At 33.8% G+C, this 20,727-nt stretch overlaps 1 protein-coding gene across 5 annotated transcripts in view; it reads right to left on the bottom strand.

The window, feature by feature from the left end:
- The window catches only part of CDH18 (cadherin 18), a 1,104,671-nt gene that overhangs the window by 48,753 nt on the left and 1,035,191 nt on the right, over positions 1-20,727 (bottom strand). For all 5 annotated transcript variants that reach the window (XM_014344962.5, XM_055112494.1, XM_008971208.4 and 2 more), the window contains one exon: positions 644-765. In XM_014344962.5, coding sequence (XP_014200448.1) covers positions 644-765 — 122 coding nt within the window. The remainder of the gene's footprint in view (positions 1-643; positions 766-20,727) is intronic.

The raw sequence follows: 20,727 nt of genomic DNA, 5'->3' as shown, positions 1-20,727 counted from the left end.
TTGCGGATTTTGTATAATTTCTTATACAGCAGAAAAACAAATGCACAACCCCTTTCAGTCTCCTACTTGCTCTATTTGCTATAGGCAACCAGCCTTCCAAATTGCCATGCTTCTTTAACTAGATGCACATGACATCCAGCCTCTTGCCCCATGATCCAGATCCATCTTCACTCTCACCACCCTATTAATACATATATACTCTTCATGTTTCTAAAACTGAATCATCATTTAGCATCAGCATCACTCAATCATCATTCCTGTGTCACTCCTGCAGATCCTCCAAAATAGAGCTAGTCCCTCTGACACAATCAAGTCCATCAACATCATTAAGAGAAAAACGTTTGCTATTTCCTCCTCACTTAAAGTAGGGTTGGACATAAAGCATTCAATATCATTTTATTGGTATAATTTGTGCAGCATTCATGAATGAATTCATTTTTCTGAGTTACATTTCGGATCCAAAGAAAATTCAATTGCTTTGATTCTCCAAAAATTATTTGGTACTTAAAATAAAGCTTTATGAAATTATTTCCACTGAGTACAAAATTACACTGTGGGCTTTGGGGGATTATACCTAAGAATAATAAAAATAAAGGCGCTTGCATTTATTCCATTCGAATGAGGAAGGAAACAATTAACTTACCTGGCCAGGCTTAGAATTTTCACATACAATAATATCATATTCCCTGGCAAGTTCGGGTGGATTGTCATTGACATCCAGAACTCTAATACCCACTGTGACATGGCTCAGCAAATCAGGATTATCTGCAAAATACACAGGAATGTATTTAGTATTTCCATGCACACTTTAGAGGCTCGGTTTAAAACAAATCTCTTTAATACTGTAGCTTGTCACTGGTTCCATATGCCGTAGCAGGACTTTTGGCCAACGACAACTTTATGAAGGCGCTCTTTGCTAGAACTCATTAACTTACAGGAAAATGAAAAATGAACACCATGGCATGACATGAATGCCAAAATGATATTTTGTCATATCAAGGAAATTACATGTTATCAGGAACTTGAGTGGGAGAAAGTTGTCAGAATTCATTGTATGCTGTCAGAGTCTACAGGATGAACAATTGGTTTCATCATTAATCTAAGAAAAACACAGCAGTTGGTAAAAAATAATTACATAATCTTTAAAAAAGTTTACTGTTCAAATCTAACTAAACTCAAAGAAAACAAAAATAAATTTCTTTACACAAAGAATCATTTTCTTATGGCAGAATATATGTAGAGTGTGATGTTAAGTCACACTCGGGGGAAAATAAAGAATAATTGAAATCAAAATTTAGCATGAGATTCATACATGCAATTTACATGTAACTCTCATAGATATCAAAATATATTCAATAGTTTCAAAAACATCTTAAACTAAGACTTTTTATCTTTTCAGTGGGTTTATTAATTCTGAGATGTAACAAAAACGTAAATGTCTGGTATATTTTACAAGTCCAAGCTAGAGATTCAGAATACATAATGAACAAATTAAATCTCTCTGTCTGGCTTTCTCTTTGCTAATGTATCTGTCATTCTCTGAAGCAATTCAAATTTAAATTGTAACAACATACAATACATTAATAATAAGACTAGTAAAAAAGATACAACAATATTGGGAAAAAGGGAATAAATACTTATAGAGAAGTTATTCATGATAGTAAGAAAATAGATGGGTTAAAAAGTATCTTAAGTAACTCTAACATAAATAGAAAATCTAAGTAGTGCTGTATTAAAGTAACTGGAGAAAATAAGTTTTTCAGTAAAAAGTTAATTTTTGCAAAGAGAGAAAAAAATTTGTCCCAGGTTTTTTACTTAAAGTAACAGGTAATTACAGTCTACACATTTTTCCCCTAGAAAATATAAGAAAGAGGAAATATTTCAAAATTTTTATTTATTTATTTATTTATTTTGCTTGTGAAACTTTGGAACCAATACTAGACACTACCACTCACGACACATATTAAGTGTCAATTGCCTAAACAAAATAATAGTAAACACACTCCACTGAGTTGTTCTTGATAATTCTTGATCAGTTTTGTCCCAGGAATGTTTGTTTAGCTCAACAATAAAAGACGGAAGAGGTACAGAAAAGAAGTAAATTTTTATAAAGATACAATAAAAATTATTCACAAGTTAGTGAATTAAAGGAAGGATGATAAAGCATATACATAATCACTCAAGAACATATTAAGAAATACAAAAAATAAAATGCAATATTCATATATTCTAAAAACCATCCAATAAAACAACAAATGACAATAAAAATTGCATCATACATCATTCTTAATGGTGAAAAATCTAAGAGTTAAAGGAACCTATGAATAAATCTAACAAAGTATATGAAAGACCCATATGCAGAATACTTTACTGAATTTCATTAAAGAAGATATAAAGATATTAAGAGCTGTATTACGTCTGCGGTTAAAGAGACAAAATATCACAAATAAGGACGTACCATCCAGATTGATGGTATTTTCAATGTAATCTAATACAAATCCAAGGAAAGTTGTTCATAGCAATTGAAAGCTGCTTCTAATATTTATAAACACTAAGATAATTCAGACTTGTATGAAGAAGAGGAATAAAGCAGAGTTGCACACCGGGCGTGGTGGCTCACGCCTGTAATCCCAGTATTTTGGGAGGCTGAGGTAGGAGGAACACCTGAGGTCAGGAGATCAAGACCAGCCTGGCCAACATGGAGCAACCTCGTCTCTAGTAAAAATACAAAAATTAGCCAGGTGTGGTTGTGCATGCCTGTACTCCCAACTACTGGGGAGGCTGAGGCAGGAGAATCGCTTGAACCTGGGAGGCGGAGGCTGCAGCGAGCTGAGCTCACGCCACTGCACTGCAGCCTGAGTGACAGAGTGAGACTCCTTCTCAAAAAAAAAAAAAAAAAAAAGGAGAGTTGCTGTACCATTTATCAAGGCTTACTACACTTAACACCCTATGACTATGTCACAGGGATAGACAAACAGAACAGAAACACAAAACAGAACCCAGCCAAAGACCCACTATACATAGAAATTTAATATATGGTGATGATGGCATTACAGATCAATGGTGAACGTACGGGTTAATCAATAAATAGTACAACTTGTTATTCACATAATAATAATAGTAGTAACAATAAGAATAATGACATTGATCTTATGTTACACTTACACAAAAACATGTTTTAAATTATTACAGACAAGTATATAAGGCAAAATCATACATATTTTGGGAAAAATGGTTAGCATTAATATGTGCACTTAAGTTACATGCACAATTTCAAAACACAAAATTCACTAAAACAAGAAGGAAGAATTGATAAATTTGATTGCACTAAAACGTGATTTCTTACTCAGTTTCTCCAAATACATCATGAAGAGGAAAAAAATTACAATTTGGGTGAACACATTTGTGGCACACGTAACTGACAAAGGACTTGTATCTGTAATATATAATTTAACATATTGAAACAATTTTAAAAGCCAACACAATATAAAAATAGGCAAATATTAATGGCCAATAGTTAATAGAAGAGATAATATAAATAAAAAATAAACATGAAAAAAATTCAGTCTCATTAGTATGAAAAAAAGTAGGTTAATCAAAATAAGTTAACATTTAACATAAGCCAGACTAACACAATACTAAGAAGTTTGGCAAGATTTCTCCAAATGCTGGATTGAATATAGACAAAGAAAGGCCTATAAAGTTAACTCATAAGGAATAACTTGTATATTCTCATGCTCTAGATGATGTAATTTCCCTGATTTATACCTATAGGAAAACTCTTGAATATACACACTATCAGTACAATTAATGGCAACAACGACAATAGGAAAATAAAAATATTCAACAACTCCTGAATGGATACAAAACTTTGATGCATTTATATCATACAGAAAATAAATAACAACACAGCCACTATGTGAAGCAATCTTAGAAACAAATTGTTGTTTTCAGAAATGTGTCAGAAGACTGCATTCAAGTATTGTAAAATTTTGTAAAAATAGAAAACAACATGTAAAAGTAAATATTATACTGTAAAACTAATAAGATAATGTTTAGGATAATGCTTTTGTAACTCTAATTCTTAAGTACAGAGATGTGTTAAAATCTGTTTATTATTGTATTTTGCAAGATCTTTGTAGATATCAAGAATTACATTATATATATGTTAAAAAGTTATAAGACATCTTGAAAGTAATATATTAATACCTTCATATATAATTTATATTGGCATAGTTAATAACTGATTATCTACTTATAGTAAAAGATAATATGATGCTTGTATATTATTATATTAATTATATATTATATTGATAAATGAATATATACATTAAATTAAATTACTTGCTTTAAATATATGTTTACTTATTATGAAAATGCTAAAACTTCTTTTAGAAACGAACATTAAATATCACTTTATTTTGTTATTACATTATTTCAAAACTAACATAATAGTCAAAATGCTTATTTTATAAATTATAAAAAATTGAAATTGACACAGTTTAAATGATTTATCTCAGCAAAGGGTTATATTCTACTTCTTTTGACTCTCTATTACCACTACATACATATATATTTTCTATTCTACATATCATAAAAGATTTTATGTATTCCTCTATCTCCCAATTTTAAGCAGACAAAAGCAATCTCTTTTAAAAATCTGGGGTAAGAATAATTTTGTAAGCTCTAGTCATAGGTATAAGCAACCTTACTTGTTCCTGAGTAAGTAACTCTCTGCTCTTTTTTTTCTGAGATGGAGTCTCGCTCTGTCGCCCAGGCTAGAGTGCAGTGGCGCGATCTCCGCTCACTGCAAGCTCCGCCTCCCGGGCTCACGCCATTCTCCTGCCTCAGCCTCCCGAGTAGCTGGGACTACAGGCGCCCGCCACCACATCCGGCTAATTTATTGTGTTTTTAGTAGAGACGGGGTTTCACCATGTTAGACAAGATGGTCTCCATCTCCTGACCTCGTGATCCGCCCGCCTCGGTCTCCCAAAGTGCTGGGATTACAGGCGTGAGCCACCGCGCCTGGCCAAATCTCTGCTCTTTTTCTGAAAAGGCAGGGTTAAAAGCAACTCCAGTGAAGTAAGAAACTGTGTTTTCTATGAAAGGATTCTGGAAAAACCATATCTTGAGGAGGAATTTGAATAAAAGAACAAGCAAGCAGTTGACTGCTATCAGCTGTCACCTCTCACTGTCCTACCTCTGCCTTGTTGCAGCTTTCCCCTGGGACTGGAATGTCTTTTCATGCATTCAACACTTGGGCACAGGAAGCTAAATCCTTCTGCTTCAACATAGACTCTGTCCATTATGACCCAATATTACTTTACATCCCTAATGTACAATCACTATTCTGTAACAATGATTAAAAGCATAGCATTTGGGATCAGGGTAATATCAGTTTCGTCTATATACCTACTACCATTCAGTGTCCTGTAGGAAACAGAATTTAATCTTACCTTATTGAGCATGTGACTCATGATACTGCCTGCCCTGTCAGGGGCAACCACAGGAATTACGAAAAACAAAATGTTAGAGTAAATTTAAAGTAATTTCTGGTGCAAATTCAATAACTGCTGTCTGTTACTAAAAGTAGGATGATGTATAAAATTGTGGCTGTGATTTCAGACAATTACGGGTGAAAACTCACTGTCACTTTATAGCCACTCACAGCCTTCTTGCAGCATTCTGGTATTTTATGATATGAGATATTTCTGTAGTTGTGAACTGAAAACTACCCATGGGTCTCTATATATTATTTCTTGTGTCCTTGGGTCAGTATTTTACCCTTTAAATGTCAATCACTCTACCTATAAAATGTAAACCTATTCATGGGATTTACAAGCATTTTGCTAAGGCTACAATTGGATAATTCCTTAAGACCTTAAAGCACTATTTCTATTATTGTTATTATAATTTTTATATTTATGCTTCATTTCTAGAAAACAATTTTCATATTCTTTTGACAGCAGAGTAAATATATTGAAATCATGCAAACATAAATATAAATCATATTCTCAGCACTCTTCAGGAGCAGAACTTCAATAAATTATTTGCAATTTATTGATGTGCATTAATTATTTAATTTGTAAGCCTATAATAAGAGTTATTTAACTTGCCAAGTTGTGTTTTTGAGAAACAATTAACGGTAACTATGTCAACTTTATAATACTGAGCCTGGGAAAAAGCAGAATGTACATCTTAATAATTTCTGAACATTAAAATAGAAACAAAGCCAAAATATATGCATGTATTTTCCAGCACCAACTATGCTATATAAAAATCATCTGTGCTTTATGCAACATTAATACAATAGGGATTCATGTCATCAGAGTGCCCCCTCTAGAGATAGTGATACAGAGAAAGTGCTATTGCAGTGCAAGTGGAAGCTGTATGCTACAATATGTAGAAGATCTTTTATAACTTGAGAAACAATACATTTTATCCAGTGATTACTTTTGGAAAGACTGATATGTGCGTAACACTATGATGGGCTCTGGAGAACACAGAACAACAAAATATGCCATTCTTCCAGATTTCCCACTTATGGACATTGAATGGAAAAAATAAATACTAATTTTTTCTTAAATATTATGACTTAAATGTTTAATTTACTTTTAGCCCAAAGCCATTATTATTTAAATATGTGCCACACAAACAATCTAAATCATGTCTATGAGTGTATGCCTTCTAGGGAATTTGGTAGATTTCTAATCTGATTATTCATATTCGAAAATTAGTATTAAAAATATTTGTCAAATATATAAATAGGTTAATATAATATTGCAGATTATTTTCCTAAAAATGTGCTTTTATTGCTTTCATTATGAAAATTCACTCAAAATGAAAAGACTTATCTACTACTATAATAAAAATTTACAGGGAATATGAACTTAAATAATCACATTTATAGCTGTCTAAGTTTCATAAATGCCCATGAGAATAAAGATGGTTTATAAATTGTATTTTTCGTCTGTCTGATTTAGATTTCTATGAAAAGATTTCCTTATAGGAAAATTTAGAACTAAAATTACTCTCACTCTTTTGAATACTTACTGTGGGCTGATGCTGGAACATTTTAACGTGCTTGGTTAATGCTTTGTTTGTTAACAAATATGTTTCCATTATTTTCTTTAATAAATATGTAACAATAAGTTTTGCAAACAGGTGCTCAAATGAAAACAAACTATCCACTGAAGTGTATTTGTTTGATTTGAAATGAGAGTAGTTTTTCCATTGTAAAATCTTGTATATGAAAGTCATATTAAGTTTTAGGTAAAAAAAAGTGAGCTAAATCAATTAATACATATTATAAACTACTTTATAATATTATTAAATCTACTTAAACAATAATTTATATGTAAAACTCTCACAATGTCTGGTACATGCTGGTGCCACTAATATGCTTCTTTTTCTCTTTTTAAAATATATTATTTAAATATCAGTAAAAAAATCAAATATTGTATTCAAAATAATTTGCTATAATTTATATGAAAGCTGTATATCATATATAATAAATTACTCCTCAAATATCCCTTTACTGTATCCATATTAAAAGTTTTAAAATAAAGCATTCTGTGAATTTTATGCAACAGAATATTAAACCAACTCTGTGTTTAAGGTCTGTTATTTCATAGGAAGGAGCATAACACATGTGTAGAAATATTTCAAAAATTACAAAGCATTTAGAAACACATCACATAAAACTTATCCCATATATTTATTCAACTTTTGTCAGTTTACAGTAAGTGCTCTCATTTATTACATAGTTATCATACAAATTCTAGATTGAAGTGAATTATTTAAAATGAATCTTGACTCTTTTCAGTACATTATTTTGTTCCAGTTGCCTATAAATCCTCCAATAATTCCTTATATATATCATTAATATTATTACCTGAGAGTAACAGGAGTTAGAAGCTTTAAAATTAAAGCTGTGCCTTTGCTGTTAGGAATGAACACTTTGTTCCGTTAACCGGAACTACAAAGTCAAAGTAATTTACCTCTAGTTGAAAGTAATTACATTGAGAGAATGTAAGAAATTTTATTGATTATAAAGTAAATGAAAAATATGTATTCTATTCTTGTGAAAATGTCACAATTGGCCCACTCAATTATATAAGAAAATCTACCAAATATAACATTTATTTTCTACTTTTTGTAATAATTCAGTTTTAACATGTTTTTTCTATCTTGGCCTATTTGTGTATAATGCCTGTGAACTTTTCTATCTTTTATCTTTATAGAGTATATAGGATTTACCTTGTGATGAACTTTTATGCTGTCTTTTGCATTTATAATTACAATCATATTTTTAATGCTGCTTAGAACTTTACTAACAAAATGGATTATAAGCTTATTCTTTCTTTTTCTGGGTGTGCAATCTAATTATAATAAAAATTTCCTTATCAGATAGAATCAACATCAAAAATAATAATGTTAATTAAAGCAAAACAGCTACTATGTAAAATAATTAATAAAAATAATGATATATATATTTTAAATGCTTGTATAAATATATTGAAATGCATAATTACTCATCAAACTGCAATCTCTCAATGTAGGAGTATGGACCTAACTCTGAGAACAGATTTGTTGCTGTTCGGGGTTACCGCCACCATTCTTGTAAAGATAACACACTGAGTTATTTATGAAGCTATTTATGAAGCCCAAAATTGATTGATTCTAAGTGAGGGAAGAACTTGAAGATTCTTTCAAAACACTAAGCGTGGCAACACTTCTAATTCTATAAAATTACCTGAGATTTTATAATTGCCTAACTGTTCTCCTTAATTGGAACATAATTTTAGCAAATCTCTTTTACGAAGTCTTGGGAAACTTTCAACTTAAAGTACGTTACACAAATTCTGAATCCATTCTGTGCGTATATCCCATTATTTTGTTTAATATTTAAATAAACTACATAATTACAATAAGAAGTTTGACTGGTTTGGAAATAGAACTTAAAAAAAAAATCCACCTTAGTCAGGAAAGAGCAACTGATTAAAACTGGCCTGCCATCACAAAAGATCGTAAAATGGAATAAAATATATAAAAAAGAAAATAGATAATGCTAAGAATGCTCTCTGGGAGAAGAGACTTACATAATCTGAGCCCCAGGACTATCTCAGGCTTTGATAATACATTCATTATGACCAAGTGAGGGATATCCTAGGAAAAGAAGACTGGTTGTTTAACATTTAAAACTCAGTGAATATAATTCACTGCACACATTCAATACACACATAATAAAAGTTAACAAATATGACATTTTTAACAAGAAATAAAGAACACTTAGCAAGTTACAAATAGAAGGAACTTTCTCAACCTGAACAAAACTGTAACTATGATCACCCTTATCAGTGAATATTGAATGCTTTATCCCAAGGATCAGAAATACACAGAAATGTAAGGATATATGCTCTCAGAACTTCTCCTGAACACTATCTTTAGGGTTATAGTTAGAGTAAATAGTAAAAGAAATAAAAGTGATGTAAATTGCAAAATAAAAAACAAATTTATTATCTATGAAGATTTATTATCTATGAAGATTTATTATGATTATCTGTGAAGAAAATACCATATAATATACAAAAAAATAGAATTATTAAAACAGTCTAGCAGTATCACAGGATACAAGTTCGGTATTTACATATATTTCTATCAGAATGAAAGTAAAGGAAGATTTTAACATCTAATTTATATAACATGAATAAACATGAAAACAAATACGTGAAATATTTGTATGCTGAATTCTACATATGTTGCTTTGAGAAATGTTTAAAAGACCTAGATAACTGAAAACATACTGTGTTTACTCATGGATAAAATGCTCAATGTTGTTCATTGAGGTGTCCAAGCTCCCAAATTGAAACTTAGATTCAGTGTAATACCAACCAAAAATCCGATATTGTTGAATAATTTGATAAGCTGATTTTAAAAGTTATATGCAACAAAAACTGTTCTAAAGTAACCCAAACAATTTCAAAAAGAAGGAAGAAAAATGTAGGAGAACTCACACTATCTGATTTTGTGTCATTATAAAACTATAGCAATCATAGCACCGTAGTATTAGTATATACATTGTCAGTGGTACCAATGAGAGCCCAGAAATTGATAAATACACAAATGCTCAAGGGTTTATGGACAAACTAGCCATAACAATTAATTGAGAAAATGATAGCATTAAGACAAATGGTGGATCCATTGTAAATTCATATTAAAGAAAATTAAACTTGACTCTTACCACTCATCATATATAAAACATGGCCCAAAGGAAACCATAGATATAAATATAAAACCTCAAAGTTTAAATATATAAAACTAATAAAGGAAATTTTTGTTACCTTTTGTTTGGCAAAGAATTATTAGAAAAAAACACAAAAGAAAAAACATAAAAGAAAAAAGCCAATAAATTGTAATTTTCTTTTTTATTTTATTATTATTATACTTTAAGTTTTAGTGTACATGTGCACAATGTGCAGGTTAGTTACATATGTATACATGTGCCATGTTGGTGTGCTGCACCCATTAACTCGTCATTTAGCATTAGGTATATCTCCCAATGCTATCCCTCCCCCTTCCCCCTACCCCACAACAGTCCCCAGAGTGTGATGTTCCCCTTCCTGTGTCCATGTGTTCTCATTGTTCAATTCCCACCTATGAGTGAGAACATGCGGTGTTTGGCTTTTTGTCCTTGCGATAGTTTGCTGAGAATGATGGTTTCCGGTTTCATCCATGTCCCTACAAAGGACACGAACTCATCATTTTTTATGGCTGCATAGTATTCCATGGTGTATATGTACCATATTTTCTTAATCCAGTCTATCGTTGTTGGACATTTGGCTTGGTTCCAAGTCTTTGCTATTGTGAATAGTGCCGCAATATACATACCCTTGCGCTTCTCGAGTGAGGCAATGCCTTGCCCTGCTTCGGCTCGCGCATGGTGTGCTGCACCCACTGTCCTGCACCCACTGTCTGGCACTCCCTAGTGAGATGAACCCAGTACCTCAGATGGAAACGCAGAAATCACCCGTCTTCTGCATCGCTCACGCTGGGAGCTGTAGACCGGAGCTGTTCCTATTTGGCTATCTTGGCTCCACCTCCAATAAATTGTAATTTTCAAGAAAATGTTCTTTGAAAAACTTACTAAATACAGTGTTCATTAAGAAAATGAAAAGATAAGACACAAATATGTGAATATATTCAAAAAAATGAACAACTGATTAACTCATATATCTGCATATATTAAAATCTCAAATTCAAACAATAAAAATCTAAATAACTTTATAAAATTTTGCAAAATCCTGAACAGAAAATCCACCAAAGAAGAAAATGCAGATGGCACATGAAAATATTTTCAACATCATTTCTCTGTGGTGAAATGCAAATAAAAACCACAATAAGATGTCACTACATACTTATTAGAATGATGAGGAAAAATACCCTGGCAACACATGCGGAAGACGTGAAGCAACTGCTGATGGTAATGCAAAGTTGTATAGCCAGTTTGGAAAGCAATTTGGCATGTTTCCATAAACTCGAACATGGTATTTTGTTTGACAATCCCACACCTGGCTATTTACCCAAGACAAGTTAAAATGTGTGTTCTCTCTCACACACACACACAAACAAAATTGGGCTGGGCACGGTAGCTCACACCTGTAATCCCAGCACTTAGGGAGGCTGGCGTGGGTGGATCAGCTGAGATCAGGAGTTCGAGACCAGTCTGGCCAACATGGTGAAAGCCTGTCTCTATTAAAAACAAATGCAAAAATTAGCCAGGTGTGGCTTCCTGAAAATAATGACTCATAAGCTTGACTCATAAACTTGACTCATTAACGCAAAAGCTTCCTGAAAAGAATGACTCAAAGGTGTTCACAGTATCTACTTGTCATTCTCATTACATTTGAAAAAGGCAAAACTATAGGTAGTTACCAGGACTTGGAGGTGAGAGAAGAGAAATCCCTTTAACTTTTGTGGACGAAGGTTGTGGAAAGTGACTAGATACCTCTGCAAAATTCATTATACTTTACACATTAAAATGGTAATTTTACTATGTAAATTGCTCTCCATGAAAGCTGACTTGTTAACAAGAGTGATGTATTCTGAGGCATTAAATTTGTAGCCAATGTATTTTTTTGTGTCTTTTTTTTTAAATGTTAGACTTCCATTTGACAACATTTTTCTAATGCATCATTCTAACAAAGTTCTTTCCAATGAACTTTTAGTAACAACATAAACTTTATCAATGTATTGCTTCTATTGAAATACTAAATATTATAAATTATTGAAAATATTCCGCATTTATGCTTGTCACTGGGTTGTTGACACCAAGATGATCTGAAACAATAGTTAAGAAGTACCTTATACATAATTTCTGATGATTAACATTTTTATATTTTCATTTCCTTTACCCAGAACTAAGGTGAAAACAGAAGACATTCCTTATCTTTAACTTTCGACAAGATATTTATATATGTGTGAGTGCCTGGGTTTGTATCTTGGTTCATTCATTATGAGTGTCATATTTTCATTTATTTGGAAGTATTTGATTTGACTTAGTAGTATGTAGTATCACTTATGTTTTAAAAGGCACATTATGACAGCTGGGTGAATAACAAAAAGTCTAAGATTAAGACCCAAAGCCCAAAGGAAGCTAAGGTTAGGACCCAAAGAAAGCTCTTAAAATACCCCAGGTAAGGGGTGAGAGTTGTTCGAACTGCGGTGGAAGTGAGACAAATGATAGGAAATAGTTGACTTATAAATAGTTTTTAAAGGTATAGCTGACAAAAGTTTTCAATGGATTGGATGTGGAACATGAGAGAGAAGAGACAAATGACTGCATGGTTTATATAAGCAATCTGGACTGTAGTCATCATTCCAAAGATAGATAAGACATCTGAAGAAGATTGAGGGAGAAATCAGATTTTACAGAGATTTACTTGCAGTATGTCGAGTTTGAGACCTCCAGGAGGAGATATTAAAGTGGCCAATATGGAATTCAGGGGAAAAATAACATTGCAGCTGCAGATTAAAATTTGAGAGCTATCCAATCCATGAGACTGAATGAAATCACCTTGGCAACAACTCAAGATACATTTAAAGTGTAAAACTTGGTGTCTCACAATTCAATACACAGAGAAGCGAGGAGGAACTAAACAGCATGCAGAAAGAAGAGCCAATGAAAGATGGAGTTAATCAAAAGGATATTATGTCCGTAAGCCAAAGAAAGAATCTTTTTCTTGAAAGAGTTGTTAATCGTATCAAATGTTGATGCTTTGTTGAGTAGAGGAATAGGATTAGGCTTTGGATTCTGCGACATGGAGGTTGAGAATGATTGTGCTGAAGTAGCAAAGTCAAGAGTCTTGTTAGAATGGATTTAAAACAGCATGGAAGAAAAGAGAGTACAAACTGTGAACAGAGTAAATTATTTCAAGGAGTTTTTCAGTCAAAAGAATAAGATAACAGAGATGTATTTGGAGGAGAATATTAGATCAACAGATGTTTTCAGGTTTTGTTTGCTTTGCATGAATTAATTTTATTTTCAGATAGAAAATAAAGCATGTTTTTGAGGACAGGGGCATGCTTTAGACAGTGAAAAAGTAAGAATTCAGGAAACAGGATAAAATAGAAAGAGCATTGTCTCACAGCAAACAAATAAGAACAGTATAAGGTCATGTGAAGGAGTGGCCAGAGACTTGGCATGGACAGTGCATTTCAGGAACCTGAAGAAAGCCATATTTACAGATATCAACATCCACTAGCTAGGTTGATATATAGGATGGCACGGGAATATGGAAACCCCTTTCTGATTGCTCTTATTTTATAAGTTTTTGGAGAAGCAATGTTATCTGATACAATACATGTAAAGAAATTGGAAGAGGTATTAGAAATTTAATGAAAGGAAACCTATAAAATAAATATCTAGCAATGCTGTGTAAAATTATTTGAGTGATTTGAAGTTTCTTTTGAATAAAGAAACTTGTTCTAATTGTCTTACAATATGATACTAACACTGGGATATTGCAATTAATAAATCATCAAATGTATTGGCACATTAAGTAAATGTGGTGGATATTGTGATTGTCTCATCAAATTGCTCCTTATTGTGTAGAACCTAAAAGGTATGAAAGGAGTTAACCATGAGCAATAATAAAAATATAGGCCTGATGGTCCTGAGTCAGTGTCCACATGCCTTTCATTTTGCTACAATAATTCATCCACTTATGGACAAATTTCATGTATTAAATACATTTTTAAGGCAGTGAAAGGAGATTCATACATTAAAAAAAAACTGAAAGCAGCAACATTTTTAATGGCTATGTAAAATGACAATTTATCTCCCCAGGTTGTGAATGAGAATGCATGAACCCAACTTTAGCGTCACTCATCTTATTACCATGTTACAAGTTAACATACAATTTGTTACTTGTTACTATAATATAGCAATATGAAGGAAAAAGGTGACGTTAAAAAATTCAGAAGATGAAAAATCAGGGAGAATTGGAGACAGAGACCTGATCAAAGCAAATTCATAGCTTAATTTACCTATACACTTTACAGATACATGAGCCAATAAATCTCTTTTAAATTTGAGAACAAATTCAATTATTTTTACTTGTGTGCTTTTTTACATATAAGTGAAAACATTCGAACAAATTCTGGCAGCCACCTCCAAGACGACACCAATTATTCCAGCCTGGTATTCATATCCTTGTATAATGGCTTTCCATATTTAACAAGGTTTTCCATATTTAATAATATTAAATACAATATTGCAGAAGTAACAATGTGTAATTTCTGAGGCTAGGTCATAAAGAAGATGGTTGCCTTCAGGTCACTCATTCTTGGATAACTCACTCTGAGTTGGCCAGCTGCCATGACAATCAAGACACTCAGCAGTCCTATGAAGGAGTCCATGATGTGAAAAACTGAGTTCTTTGCCAAAAACCAGCACCAACTTGCTAGCTATGTAAGTGAGACATGTTGGAAGCATCTCCCCGGGGCCCAGTCACATTTTGAAATAATTACAGCCCTAATCAAAATCTGGGTGACAACCTCTTGAATACCTCTGAACCTGAATAACCCACGTAAGCTGTTCCCTTATTACTGACCCAAAGAAACTGTGTAACACACTATTGTTTATTGATGTTTTCTGTTACTACATTATGAAGTAATCTGTTATATGGCAATGGATTGATACATATATGTATACACAATATTCCTGAAAAGCATTTTGTTTGATTACTTTTGATCATTGGTTAAGGCAATACTGATTTCTTTCTGTGCTATTCCCTTCGCGAGCTAAGTAAAAGTGCTAATTAGGATCTCTGCGTGTGCTAAGGGAAATTGGTAATACAAACACATTTGTGGAAGACAAATTGCATACATCAAAATAAGCACATTGATAATAACAAAATAATGTTTATAAGCTACAGGGACTTAAAAATACTCACTCCGAGGTGACGGGTTTTTATATTGTTAGATGCAGCTGCTAACCAAAAATAACTTCATATTAAAGGGCAACAAGGAATACACTCACAAACACTAAATTTCATTTCTATTATCTGACATTAACAGTTGGATTACATTTGAAATTTGTGGATTCTAGTCTTTGGATATGTTTGCATGAGAGTCGAGAAAAAAATAACTAAAAAGACTCAATGAATAAAGAAAACACAAACATTGGTTTGTGGACTCTTATGTCCACAAGTGAAAAAGAGAGCTGAAGCAATGTATACAATATGCAATTTTTGTTGTTTCATTTGTAAATTCCGGAAATAGCAGAAGCTTTCAGACACATTGAAAGTTTAAATAAAGTATCATCTCCCAAACTTTGGCTCTTTTGGAAATTTATCTATTATACAAGCAATGAATGATTAGAGTTTCCTTTTGGTGAACTGACCAGGTCAAAGAAATTTTTACATTTAGTGCACAGAACAAGGTTAAATAGGATATTTGCATTAAATGAAGAATAAATTGTGTAGTGAATCATGAAGTTGTTGAGCTGGTATGATGGGTGGAGAAACTAGGAGCAAAATATATTTATGTATTTAACAAAATTTACTAACCACGTCCTATACGCCAAGACATTCACTAAGTATTTGACAATACTATGATGAACAAAGATAAGTTAGACCAGATTTCTAAACTTGACATGGTTACAAGCCCATAGAGGTGAAAAAATACTACAATGAAATGCAATAAGTGTTATACTTAATGCATGCAGAACATTTAACTGTGGAAGAAAAGAAACTGTACATTTGTCTAAGTTGTTGAAAAACTTTTACAGTTGTGACATTTGAAACAGTTCTTACCAGTAAATAACTTTGGAAAGCAGAGCAAAATGAAAACAGGTCACTGAAAGATGAAAGGGTTATGAAATTATTGAAAAAACCTGGCCTGTTTGGAGACTATGATGAAAAGCGTAATACATATTTTTCAGAGGATTAAGCTGAAAACAGAGAGGGCTGAGTCTTGTTAAGGAAATTGATACACGTGGAGTTTATTTCTTAGACAATCAGGAAATGTGTACGTATCTCTGTGCATGTGTTTGTCATAGGATTGGAACTAAATGGAGCTATGATTTAAATCAAATTGTGGTTAGAAACAATGTTTCTTAACCTTAACTTTACATTAGATTAATATAGGGCAATGGTCCTTAAACTTTAGCATGAATGAGAAACACATGGAAGACCTGGTACAACCAGGGTCGCTGGGCCTCAACCACAGAGTGTCTGATTCACTAGATCTGGGCCAAGGCCTGAGGATCTGCATTATTTGTTCCCATGGAACACACTTTGAGAGTTACTGGTTTGGAATGTAAAATGCTGAAGACCTTCTCCAGGAAAAAATGAATCTCAGAATCTCAGATGAGCAGTGGGTATGGCATTTGAGGTGATTCAAAAATATAATGTGTAGTCAGGTTTGAGATCCAGATATTGTGAAAGATCACTCAGATAATGGTGCAAATGATACAGTCTATGGTACTGTGATGGTTAATTTTATGTGTGAACTTGATTGAGCCATGGAGTGCTCAGATATGTATAGTTACACATTATTCTAGGTGTTTTTGGATGAGAATAGCATTTACATCAGGAGATTGAGTAAAGCAGACAGTCTTTCATATTGTTAGTGGGCCTCATTCAATCAGTTGAAGGCCTGACTAGAACCAAAGTAATTCCCCCCCAATGACAGAGAATTCTCCTGCTTCACAGCTTTGCATGAGTTTTTCTGGTTCTATAGCAGTCTGCCTGCCTTCAGACTCAAAGTGGGATACAGAGTCTGCAGATTTGGGATGTGATAGCTTCCATAATCATGTGAGCCAATTTTTTATAATAAATCTACCTGTTCCCCCTCTCTCTTTCTCTCTCTCAATCTATTTCCAGATCTCAATATATGTACATATGTAAGTGTGTGTATGTGCACATACACATTACACACACACACACCCACGCATCCTCCCTATCGCTCTGTTTCTCTGGAGAATCCTAATACACAAATTCAGACACATTTGGAATCAGAAGAGAATATGCAGGGCAACCTTTACTCATCCCTCACCTCAAGACTGAATCCATGCATTATCCTCTCTATGAAACCTTCACTGATCCTCTTAGAGTGATTAAACTACCAGTTTTGTAGCCCCTAAAAAATCTCTCTTATCCCTAAAAAATCCTCTTTCTGCAGTAATTTTCCATAATGCAATTATCTACTTACCTTGTCTTATGAATAACACTCAAATGCCTCAAAGGCAAAATAATATTCTCAATATCCCTGGTGTCTAAAATACCACACTGACTAGCAAGTATCATTTATTAATATATTCTGCATGAGTTAATTGAAAGATACTTTAGGATAAAGATTATAAAGTACCCAATACCAACATACTGGAATAGTAGCTAAAATACAGAAAATTTTAAGAGGTAAAAGAATGATGAACATAGTCAAATGTCACAAAGAAATGACGGAAAGATAAAAGGTAAAAAGTATTGATAGGTTTTGGTTATTAGGCAGTCACTGATGCCTTATTTGTAGTTCCTAACAAAGAGTTGGAATGAAAATATGCATAATATGCATTATACCAGGGACACATAAAGGGAAAATTGCGTGATAGCATGTAAGTTTGAAGGAAAGTTTATTATCCAGTAAGAATCTCATAGCCATTGGAGAAGAGCTCATCCCAGCTGGCACATGACCTCAGCCTTTTGAGACCTTAAGTAGAGAACCCAGTTGAGCCCACCTGGACTTCTGACCTACAGAAATCATATTATTATATGTTACACAACAACAGAAAACTAATTCGAATTACCAAACAGCTGTATTATAGATTGCATAGAGGGAAGATTGTGTTACCCACTGCAGAAATGTTCTGTAGGTCTTTACTTAGAAAGTACTTTTTCCCAAAAACTGTGATATATGATGAGAATACAACACTTTCTAGGTCCCTGACCATACTCATAATGTCATCTTTATCGTACTCATAATGTCATCTTTACATTTGTAAGAGTTAATTTACTTCACAATATAAATTTAAAAAATAAATAACAAAATAAACGTTAGTGAGCTAAAATAACCTGACCAATGATTGGGCTCACCAAACATCAGCTTCCCTACAGGGCCATATTAGAATAAGCACAGATTTAGGGACTGGAATATTTCTATTGATATCTTGTATGACCCTGAAACAAGGCCTACTCACAAGAAGGAAGGAGCACTGTTTTTCCCTTGCCCTCATTCATTCCTAAATCCTACTGCAATGCCTCATCTGCCCAGAGGAGGCACCTTTCTCTTGTTGGCATAAATCCCTAGGTAGCCTTATAAAAGTACTTACAAACATTCACTACTAAATATCACTTCACAAAACAACTGGCTCTTCAGAAACTGTACATTAAGAAGATTTTAAAAAATCCCATTTGAAAAAGTACCAGCTACCCTTCCAAAACAGAATATATTAGAAAATACTTGGGTAGCGTGGCTGATGTTGAGGTTAAGGCTGACAAACAATTGTACATGGCAATGTTCCCAATGACATTAACAGGCAATTAAGCCAAGGAATCGGTGCATGCATTTCATTTCTAAATACAGTCTCCCAACATGGCTATAAAATCTTTAATAGTGCTCTTTCTTTCTATACACCTGTTTATGATTAGAATTAAATTATATTTTAGTAATGCTCATTGAGGTGTTCTCCAAGGTTGTTTTATTACCACCTAAAACTCAGAAAATTACAATTTACTGTACTGCTTTACTTAGTAGATATAGATTAACTCAAACCCCATATAAAGTACTGCACATAATAAAAATATACCCATATTTTACCAAGTAAATATATAATTAGGATGTTACTTAGTAAAAACAGGCATTTATTTTGGTGATGACTGCAAATAACATAATTTTCATGAATGCATGAACTCATATATATTCATAAACTACATTCTACTTAATTCAAATATTATTTGGAGTGAGGTAGTGAAAAAAAAATTAATCTAAAGCATGGCTTCTGATTGAAATGCTTCTGGAGTTGATTCTCTTTTCTGAAGAATTAGCTCAACGCCTTTGTATTAGTCTGTTCTCACACTGCTAATAAGACATATCTGAGGCTGGGGAGGCCTCACAGTCATGGCAGAAGGCAAAGGAGAAGCAAAGTTACATCTTACGTGGCAGCAGGCAAGAGAAAGCCTGTGCAGAACTCTCCTTTATAAAACTATCAGATTTCATGAGACTTATTCACTATGACCAGAACAGCCTGGAAAAGACGAGGTCCATGATTCAATTACCTCCCACCAGCTCCCTCCCACAACATGTGGAAATTATGGGAGCTACAATTCAAGATGAGATTTGTGTGGGGACACACAGCCAGACCACATTATTCCACTCCTGGCCCCTCCCACAACTCATGTCATCACATTTCAAAACCAATCATGTCTTCCCAACAGTCCTCCAAAGGCTTAACTCATTTCAGCATTAACTCAAAAGTTCACAGTCCAAAGTCTTATCTGAGACAAGGCAAGTCCCTTCTGCTTATGAGCCTGGAAAACCAAAAGCAAATTAGTTACTTCCTAGACACAATGGGGGTCCAGGAATTAAGTAAGTAAATATAGCCATTCCAAATGGGAAAAATTGGCCGAAACGAAGGGGCTACAGGTCCCATGCAAGTCTGAAATCCAGCAGGGCAGTCAAATCTTAAAGTTCCAAAATGATCTCCTTTGACTCCATGTCTCACATCCAGGTCATGCTGATACAAGCCCATGGGCTTGGGCTGGTCCACCCCTGTGGCTTTGCAGGGTACAAGACCCCTCCCAGTTGCTTTCAGGGCTGGCATTGAGTGTCTGTGGCTTTTTAAGGTGTGCAGTGCAACCTGTCAGTGGATCTACCATTCTGGGGTCTGGAGGATGTTGGCCCTCTTCTCACAGCTCCACTAGGCAGCGCCCCAGTGGAAACTGTGTGGGGGCTTGCACCTCACATTTCCCTTCTGTACTGCCTTACAGGTCCTCCATGAGGACTCACCCCAGGAGCAAACTTCTGTCTGGGTGTCCAGGGGTTTCCATACATTCTCTGAAATCTAGGAGGAGGTTCCCAAACCTCAATTCTTGACTTCTATCTACCCTCAGGCTCAACACCATGTGGAAGTTGCCAAGGCTTAGCGCTTGCACCCTAGGAAGTCACTGCCCAAGCTATACCTTGGCCCTTTTTTGCCACAGCTGGTGCGACTGGGATGCAGGGCACCAA

The sequence above is a fragment of the Pan paniscus genome, chromosome 4 (assembly GCF_029289425.2).
Source record: "Pan paniscus chromosome 4, NHGRI_mPanPan1-v2.0_pri, whole genome shotgun sequence".
In the NCBI taxonomy this organism is placed as follows: Eukaryota; Metazoa; Chordata; class Mammalia; order Primates; family Hominidae; genus Pan; species Pan paniscus.
Note: the sequence above shows the minus strand (reverse complement) of the source record. Positions and strands in the feature narration are given on the sequence as shown.